Genomic DNA, 10,000 nt, shown 5'->3' on the forward strand with positions numbered 1-10,000 from the left:
GCGATTGTTAGTGCTTGGCCCTTGTTTCTATGAACATCCTTACTGTACCGACAGAGATATATTGTTGTTTCTGTTTCTTATGACCAATGTACTTATTGTTAGTTGCTTTGGATAAAAGTATCTGCTAAACGCCCTCAATGTAAATAGACCTCTGAAGAATAAGTCCCGCCTCCGAGGCTCCGGTTCCCTCGGTCAAACGTCTATGGGAGATAACACGGGGTTTATGAATGATCGTACATAACAGACTCTCTCTCTCGTTTAAAATAGCATTTATAATCGTTTTCTACTTTAAAGGCACCGACAATCCAAAAAGCCAGTCGAAACTAGATAGAAAATGTGTGTAGTTCAAAACGTGACGCAGCTTTTACTTCTCCGCCGCCTACAGAGTTTGTTATGTACGATCATCCATAACCCCCGTGTTATCTCCCATAGACGTTTGAACGAGGGAACCGGAGCCCCGGAGGCGGGACTTATTCTTCAGAGGTCTATGTAAATGTCATGTATCCGTTAAGTCACCGACCAATCAGAAGCCCCCCAGCAGCGGTGATTCACCCACCTGACTTTCTTTCCGTTCTCCGTGATCTTGGTGACGTTGAGGACACCACACTTCTCCGACGGCTGGGGGGGGGGGGGGACACACACACACATAAACACAAAGATGCACACACACAAAATACACAAACACACACAGAGCCAGCCGAAAAGCGAGCTACAGAAGCAGACTCACACTGTGTCCGAAGCGATGAGAATTTAAACGTCTGAGAAACACAACACCGACTAACACACTGAACACTCTGAGGAAGAACACACTGAGGAAGAACAGGCGTTTGATTGTGTTTGATGGAGGAGTCTGATCACACAGCGACCGGCCGCGGGGGGGGGGCAGCGTCTTCGGGGGGGGGGGGGGCGCGGTCCGTAGGTTAGTGTGACGGCTTCACACCCTGAACACACTGTGTGTTGACAGGGTGAGGCTGAAGCTTTAAAGGTCCCATGGCATGAAAAGTCACTTCATGAGGTTTTCTAACATTAAGTTCCCCTAGCCTCCCTGTGGTCCCCAGTAGCTAAACATTGCATTAAGTGTAAACCGAGAAGTAGCTATCTTACTCCGTCTTTGAAAAAAGGATAGCTGAAACGCTTCGATTTGGCTTCCGGCCCCACATGATGTCATACGGGACCAGGTTACCTCCCCTTTCTCTGCTTGGCCCGCCCAGAGAATTTGGCCCGCCAATGAGACAATGCGTCGGGTTGGTTGAGGAGGAATTGGGAACCGCGACATGGAGAAGAGGATTGTTGCCGTGCGTGGCGCCAGGGTTGCCGTGGGATACTAACGGTGGAGGGGTGCGTGGGAGAGGAGGGGCAGGAGTCAGAGTCGGGGGGGCTCGGTTTGAGCGCGCAGGCCGACGCACACTCCTGATGGGAGAGGGGAAGGGGTGAGTACACACACACACACACACACACACACACACACACACACACACACACACACACACACACACACACACACACACACACACACACACACACACACACACACACACACACACACACACACACACACACTAACCAGCTCTCTCGGAGGGCGGCCATGTTTGTTAGTGTAGAGGAAAACGGGCTTGGAGCAGAAAGCAGAATTACTGCCTAGTGGTGTGAGGGTGGGATTAACATGTGAGGGTGGGATTAACATGTGAGGGTGTGGATTAACATGTGAGGGTGGGATTAACATGTGAGGGTGGGATTAACATGTGAGGGTGGGATTAACATGTGAGGGTGTGGATTAACATGTGAGGGTGGGATTAACATGTGAGGGTGGGATTAACATGTGAGTGGGATTAACATGTGAGGGTGGGATTAACATGTGAGGGTGGGATTAACATGTGAGTGGGATTAACATGTGAGGGTGGGATTAACATGTGAGGGTGGGGATTAACATGTGAGGGCGGGGTTAGGGTCAACATGTGAGGGCGGGGTTAGGGGTCAACATGTGAGGGCGGGGTTAGGGGTCAACAGGTGAGGGCGGGGTTAGGGGGTCAACATGTGAGGGCGGGGTTAGGGGTCAACATGTTAGGGCGGGGTTAGGGGTCAACAGGTGAGGGCGGGGTTAGGGGTCAACATGTGAGGGCGGGGTTAGGGGTCAACAGGTGAGGGCGGGGTTAGGGGTCAACAGGTGAGGGCGGGGTTAGGGGTCAACATGTGAGGGCGGGGTTAGGGGTCAACATGTGAGGGCAAGGTTAGGGGTCAACATGTTAAGATGGAGGAGAGGCTGCCTATGGTGCGTTTCCACGGAGACAGAACATGCTTGGTTCGGTGTGTGGACGGTCGGTTCAGCGTGTCACAGCGGATTAATTAGTGCTTCCCCGACGACAAGATTCTCTTAGTGGCTCTGATTGAACTCAGCGATGACCATCAAATCATGATGTAATCAGATGTAATCAGCAGATCTCTAGTGGCGGGGGGGCGGGGGGGGGTCGGGGTACCAACTTTCTCTGGGCTCAGGGGGAGCTGGGATCTCCTCTTGCGCGGGTCAGAACCGAAGCATCTGAGTTTGAACGAGAACTGGAACAACAGAACCACGTTGTTCTTCAGTCACGCCAGGTTTCGTGTGTCGCTGGCGTTCTGATGTACAGGAAGTGTACACACAGGGAAGGACGACAACAGCTGGTCGCCGATCACGTGACCCGTGCCCAAGTCACATGACCCGTGTCCAAGTCACAACACGGAGCCGCCGACCGCCCGAGGTCCTGACGTCAGGATTTGAACGACGCCTCAGGGATTTAAACAGCTGGAACAGCCTGGTGGACTGTTTAAACAGCTGGAACAGCCTGGTGGACTGTTTAAACAGCTGGATCAGCCTGGTGGACTGTTTAAACAGCTGGAACAACCTGGTGGACTGTTTAAACAGCTGGATCAGCCTGGTGGACTGTTTAAACAGCTGGAACAACCTGGTGGACTGTTTAAACAGCTGGAGCAGCCTGGTGGACTGTTTAAACAGCTGGAACAACATGGTGGACTGTTTAAACAGCTGGAGCAGCCTGGTGGACTGTTTAAACAGCTGGAGCAGCCTGGTGGACTGTTTAAACAGCTGGAGCAGCCTGGTGGACTGTTTAAACAGCTGGAGCAGCCTGGTGGACTGTTTAAACAGCTGGAACAGCCTGGTGGACTGTTTAAACAGCTGGAGCAGCCTGGTGGACTGTTTAAACAGCTGGAGCAGCCTGGTGGACCCTAACCCTTCTCAACAGGCTCAGAGAGGAGGGTCAACGGTCTGCTGGAGGCCAGACGGCACCACGGCTTGTTTGGTTCTTCGTTTCTTTATCGTACATCAACGTTATCGCACAAACCTGATAACTATCGTACATCAACGTTATCGCACAAGCCCGATAACTATCGTACATCAACGTTATCGCCCACACACACACACACGATAACTATCGTACATCAACGTTATCGCACAAACCCGATAACTATCGTACATCAACGGTATCGCACAAACACGATAACTTTCATACATCAACGTTATCGGACAAAAATGATAACTATCATAACCTGGCAACGCTGATAACATGATGATACACACCCTTGTATTATTGCCCTTGTTTTATTGCTGGATAAAACAAGGACGTTTCTCTGCGGGCTTCAAAGTAAAGGCGCGGGGCTCACCTTGTCGTTGAGGTCCAGGACGTAGGTGCTGTGTCTCCACTTGGTGAGCACGATGGGGTCCGGCTGCTGCGGGTGCTTCCTCTCCAGGCTGCGGCTCTTGGGAGCCTCACCCGACTGGGGGGGGGAGACGGCGTACTGGGGGGAGGCAAGGAGAGGGAGGAGGAGAGGGAGGGAGGAGGAGGGAAGATGGAGACTTCATTTACCTACTGAATCAAACCGTTTATTTTCAGGGTTTGTTATTTTAAATGTTGATTAATTTATGGATTCTTTCTTCTATTCTTTCATATTCATCACACAACGAATATCCAAATCAGGATCAAACCAACGCCCACAGTGAGGCATGTGCTTCGTCTGATGAGCCGGTGAGAAAAACTGAATTATTCATAAATTAAACCAAGACAAAATCATCCACATAAAAGCGTCTTTAGAAAACCACAACCATGTTTGGTTCTGCTTTGTGAAAGAATACTAAAACGCTTCTTCGATTGGAAGAACCGGCTCAATGGATCCACTAATGGACGAGTCCTCCCACTAGGGAGTGGAACCCATAACCTCCACCGGGTCCAGCGGCTCACCAGAGTGATCCACTAGACAGCAGACAATGGACCATGGGTGGTAGCCCTACGACTACTGACACACACTGACCCCCGCGGCAACATGTGTCCATAGCCCTACGACTACTGACACACACTGACCCCCGCGGCAACATGTGTCCTGCCACTCTCTCCCTCTCTTCTGAGGTGAACCCATCCCACCTCGCCCTGATTAAAAAAAAGACACACTTGTTCACCACCCCCCTCCTCTCCCCTCCGCACTGCGGGGTGGGAGTCTGGAGTCTGTCTCACCTTGGGCAGCTCCCACTCAGACCGGGATCCGTCGGCGCTGTAGTAGTAGGGCCGGCCCTGCTCGTCCAGATGTTTGATCCACTGGAACACAACATGAACCTGGTCAGACCTCCATACCAGCTAGCTCATAAACAAACCATCGATCCAGAAATGAGGCTTCATTCACTAGGAACACGACATTAACGCATCATGAATATTGCAGTGAAACTATTCGTCAATAAATAAGGCTTTATTCACACTACATAAGGATAATGTCATTTAAGGAAGATAGGTATGAAGGTAGGTACCTTCTCCCGTGTGTACTCAGAGACGTAGAGGGTGTGTCCGTGTTCGTCCAGTTCCTCTGACCAGCCTCTAGGGGGCGACCCGTACTGGCTGTCCGACTGACTGGAGTGGGTGCTGTGGCAGTTGTCCTCCGAAGACAGAGGCTGGAGAGGAATGTTGTGTTAATATATTCTATCTATGGTACGGTAGACGGTACACAGATATCACTGAAAATACTGTATTTATTACGGATAAATGGTAATGACATATTTCTCTCAAGGCACATCCACCAACCCACCACACAGGGGCGCTGTTGGACCATATTCTGAAACTGCAGCTACCGGTACTGCATGTCCGCAGGGGGAACGCGGTTTGCCCACATCAAACAGCTCTCTTTCCCCCCCTGCCCTCGGGAACCGAGCCCCATTTCAAACTGACCTCTGAGGTCCAGTAATCCTCTTATAAAAGGTGCTTGTTGTGTTATCTTCAGTGGTCGCACAACTTACAGCCATTCTAGACAAACTGCCACTCTATCTGCTGCACTACCATGGCAACAGCGTCGACCAATCCCAGTTTATTTTGGGATTTTCACACAGCAGCGAGCGGTGTTGCCTTTAACCCTTTAGGACACGGAGAGCATCCACGGCTCAGACCTCCGGCCTGCTGGACCGGTCCAACGGCTTGGCTGGTAATCGGAAGGTTGCTAGTTCAATCCCCGGCTCATCCTAGCTGAGTGTCGAGGTGTTTATTTGGTTAAACTCCTGAAGAAACTAAACATAGGTTTGTGTATGAAGTTACAGAAGGTGAGTTTAGAGTTGATCTGGTGAGGGGTGGGTGGGGGTCAGAGTTTATCTTCGCCCCCTGCTGGTGTGGAGAGGGAACATCAACCCATGAACCTACTGGACTACATGAAGTAGTGAGGTAGGAGAGAGAGGGGGAGGGAGAAGGAGGGAGAGAGGGGGAGGGAGAGAGGGAGAGGGAGAGAGGGGGGAAGAGAGAGGGGGGGAGGGAGAGAGGGGGAAGAGAGAGGGGGAGGGAGAGGGGGAGGGAGAGAGGGAGAGGGAGAGAGGGGGAAGAGAGAGGGGGGGAGGGAGAGAGGCCGAAACCGAAAGAAAGACAGACAAAGACCGACAGACAGACAGAGAAACTGAAAGACAGACAGACATACAGACAGAGAGAGACACAGACAGAGAAAGAGACAGACAGAGAGACACAGAGAGAGAGAGACACAGACAGACAGAGAGAGACACAGACAGACAGAGAGAGAGACACAGACAGACAGAGAGAGACACAGACAGACAGAGAGAGACACAGACAGACAGAGAGAGAGACACAGACAGACAGAGAGAGACACAGACAGACAGAGAGAGAGACACAGACAGACAGAGAGACACAGACAGACAGACACCCTCCCCCCCTCACCTCCACCTCTGTCGCCCCCTGGGCGTCGCCCCCCCGGCTGCCCCCGCTGCCCCCCCCCGAGGCGTCGCTGCGGCGGGGGGGCTTCCAGGTGCGCTCCCCCGAGCCGCGGTGGTAGTAGAAGTGGCGCCCGCTCAGGTCCTTGTGCGTCTCCCAGTCTCCCAGTATGTGTAGTGGGGAGCCACTGGGCACCGGCGGCAGGCTGGACTGGGAGATCTTCAGCTCCTGGAGGTTGGTGTACACCGGGGAGTCGGACCGGCCCACACCGCCGGGGGACATGGTCTGAGAGGGGGGGGGAGGGGGAGAGAGAGGGGGGAGAGGTGAGATGAGGAGGAGAGGGGGGGGAGGAGAGAGGAGGGAGAGAGGGGAGGAATGATGGAATGACGCCTTTAAATACTCAGACACAGAGGTCCCTCTGCAGATTCTAGTGTGTTCTAGTGTCTGACTTCCTGAAGCCACTCAGTTATCTCCATCTCTGTCGGCACGCTCCTCAGCGACCACAGAGAGACACACGGCGAATGAGGAAGCTGCGACCGATAGAGAAGCCCGCCCCCCCTAGACTGAAGCGTCCCTGGTAGAGACCGGGGGACTCCTCCAGCTAGGACTCCAGAGGACTCTAGAACAGGGCACACCATGAGGAACACATTTTCATACTAAATTCATTCAGCACACAAGACAACGCTGTCCCAAGTGACCAAAACCTGTCTCCCATCGATCCAGGAAACGCTTCAGCACTCTCTGTTCACCAAGTCTGTCACAAACTTCAAGAAGATATTAAATCTTCTTAATCGTCTTTTTATGGGAAACCCAAAAAACTGATTGGAATTTAAATAATTCTGGACCCCTCTCTATAGCTCTTTCTCACACACACACACACACACACACACACACACACACACACACACACACACACACACACACACACACACACACACACGTGACCCCACAGGTGAACCCAACAGCCTGCTGGTACCAGGGCTAGCTGTGTTCACACACACCACAGATCCATTAGAACGTATTGCTTTGGGTTTCGGTGGAGCTAAACCGACGTTTATTTAACGGCCCGCGTACCAACACACAACCACCCGGCTCACACACACCCTACGGGCACAATGCAGACCTCACATGTCCCCAAAGAGCCCAACCCCACTCGGTTCACGAGGAGAACAGCCCACACACACACACACACTTCTAATGAGCTTTGAACACAAAGCCTGAATCAACCAAGGTGTTCATTTGAAAAGTTAATATTAAAATGAGCTTGAGTGCTGAGGAAATGCAAAGAGGAAGTGGAGGAGATGCATCCTTCCTGTTGGGTAAAGGCTCTATGGTGGATCTGGGTCGATAGAGAGACGAGAGGAAGCTGGCGGCTGTAAGAACTCCACCACCGACCAGGCCTGGTTACCAGATGAATGGAGCTGGGCTGTTTACACACAATATAACCACTGTATAAGGATACGGCATCGACCAGGGCCACTCACTGGAGCAATACTAGTAATACTACAGTCTAGACTATTACTACAAACTACAACTGTTATTACTACAGACTACAACTGCTACTACTACAGACTACAACTGTTACTACTACAGAATACAAATGTTACTACAACTGTTACTACTACAGACTACAACTGTTACTACTACAGACTACAACTGTTATTACTACAGACTACAACTGTTATTACTACAGACTACAACTGTTATTACTACAGACTACAACTGTTATTACTACAGACTACAACTGTTACTACTACAGACTACAACTGTTATTACTACAGACTACAAATGTTACTACAACTGTTACTACTACAGAATACAACTGTTATTACTACAGACTACAACTGTTATTACTACAGACTACAACTGTTACTACTACAGACTACAACTGTTACTACTACAGAATACAAATGTTACTACAACTGTTACTACTACAGAATACAAATGTTACTACAACTGTTACTACTACAGACTACAACTGTTACTACTACAGACTACAACTGTTACTACTACAGACTACAACTGTTACTACTACAGAATACAAATGTTACTACAACTGTTACTACTACAGACTACAACTGTTACTACTACAGACTACAACTGTTACTACTACAGACTACAACTGTTACTACTACAGACTACAACTGTTATTACTACAGAATACAACTGTTACTACTACAGACTACAACTGTTACAACTGTTCAGTTTGATCTCACTAAGAACTGACAGACTAACAAACCCTTCACATTTTGGACCGACAGTGAAGACTTTCTTTAGAAACATCCAGAAGTACAAAGTGGTAGGGGAGGCATGAGGACTACAGAACTGGAGCCAGCTGGAGATAGAAAACTACAAAACCCAGGGATGTTTGTTTCCATGGCTACAGCTTGGCATATTCAAAGTCCTCCTGAATGTCTCTAGGAAGATGCCAGGTCACGGTCTACGAGCGGCCAGCTAGTCCTGCCAGGATATTTGCCGTTCTTCTTAACCAACAGCCAACATGGACGACGTCCAGAGAGATGAAACGCTGGGCCGTCAAACTTCAAAGCCAGAGAGGAATGTGTGAACGGTTTAGTGATTCAGAGTGACGATGGAGGGGAGAACGAGAAGCCGACTGACGGACGGACACAGACACACGGACACTCTGCCATGGCCGCCAGATGGGGCTTCCTGTTCCTGTGAATAACAGGAATACTTTCTCTCCTCCCTCAGAAAGAATGATTTAATATCCTGCTGTTGTGGGAGGGAGGGCCACAGCAGGACCTCCGATGCTGGTCCGTGCGTTTGTGCGCGTGTGTGCGCGCGTGCGTGCGAGAGAGTGAGAGAAAGAGAAAGAGAAAGACAGAGGGTTTATGGGTCCAGAATTATTTACATTCCATCCATTTTTTGGTTTCCCATAAAAAGCCAATTAAGAAGATTTAATATCTTCTTATAGTTTGTCACAAACTTGATGCACAGAGACGGCTGAAGCGTTTTCTGTATCGATGGGAGCCAGGTTTTGGTCACTTGGGACAGTGTGGCCTTTCTGACAGAAGGCAACATGCAGATTGTTTCTGTTGTTCCACACACTGTCACAAGGTCCGGTGTTGGCCTCAACCACTGTCGGTCCACTCATCAACACATCAGACACACGCACACACAAATACACATATACATTTACATGATCTATATCATGATAATGATACACTCGGTGGTCCGGTGGTAATAACAGAGACGCAGCAAACACGAAGAATAGCTAATCACCATAATCAGAGATGTACTATTCAGCAGACTGTCTCATCTGAAGAAACAATGAATAAATGTTGAAGATAATGATGCCTGTCGACGGAGCTGTTCACAGTGTCTCGATGGAAACATGAATCCATGATTAAATGATAAGGACCCCCCCCCCCCCCCACCTCTGTTGTGAGGCTCCTGAATACATCTAGAGACCATAAAGATGATCCACTACTGAGACAACACAGGCAGCGGTCTGACAGCAGTCGTGATGTCGCTTCCAGAACCGCCTCACTGGCCGCTGTCCTCTAGGGTGGAACCACAGGGCACCTCGCCCACCATACCGATAACATCTCGGTGATTCTGCGATAATCAATATATGGTTAGAAAATCCTATAACGCTACATCACGATATATGTCTAACTATGACTACAAAATGACCGTGAAAAGGTTGAGTGGTCCAAACTTTTTGCATGGTCCAAACTGAGTTTTTTAGTTTCAAGTTTCCCTCCTGTGAAAAAAAAACTGTTTAGAGCACCTTATCTTATGAATAAAAATATCGATATTTGGGGCGATATTTCCTGTCTAACTTCATAAATGAAGCA

At 49.7% G+C, this 10,000-nt stretch overlaps 1 protein-coding gene across 1 annotated transcript in view; it reads right to left on the reverse strand.

Moving 5' to 3' along the window:
- Positions 1-556: 556 nt before the first annotated feature.
- The window catches only part of LOC311373486 (rho GTPase-activating protein 12-like), a gene marked incomplete at both ends in the record, with an annotated part of 9,789 nt that continues 345 nt past the window's right edge, over positions 557-10,000 (reverse strand). Inside the window, 7 exons of the mRNA XM_084490246.1 lie at positions 557-618; positions 1,330-1,410; positions 2,479-2,553; positions 3,655-3,789; positions 4,500-4,580; positions 4,787-4,927; positions 6,186-6,464. Coding sequence (XP_084346372.1) covers positions 557-618; positions 1,330-1,410; positions 2,479-2,553; positions 3,655-3,789; positions 4,500-4,580; positions 4,787-4,927; positions 6,186-6,464 — 854 coding nt within the window. The remainder of the gene's footprint in view (positions 619-1,329; positions 1,411-2,478; positions 2,554-3,654; positions 3,790-4,499; positions 4,581-4,786; positions 4,928-6,185; positions 6,465-10,000) is intronic.

This window comes from Micromesistius poutassou (assembly GCF_964030765.1).
Source record: "Micromesistius poutassou genome assembly, contig: SCAFFOLD_1632, whole genome shotgun sequence".
In the NCBI taxonomy this organism is placed as follows: Eukaryota; Metazoa; Chordata; class Actinopteri; order Gadiformes; family Gadidae; genus Micromesistius; species Micromesistius poutassou.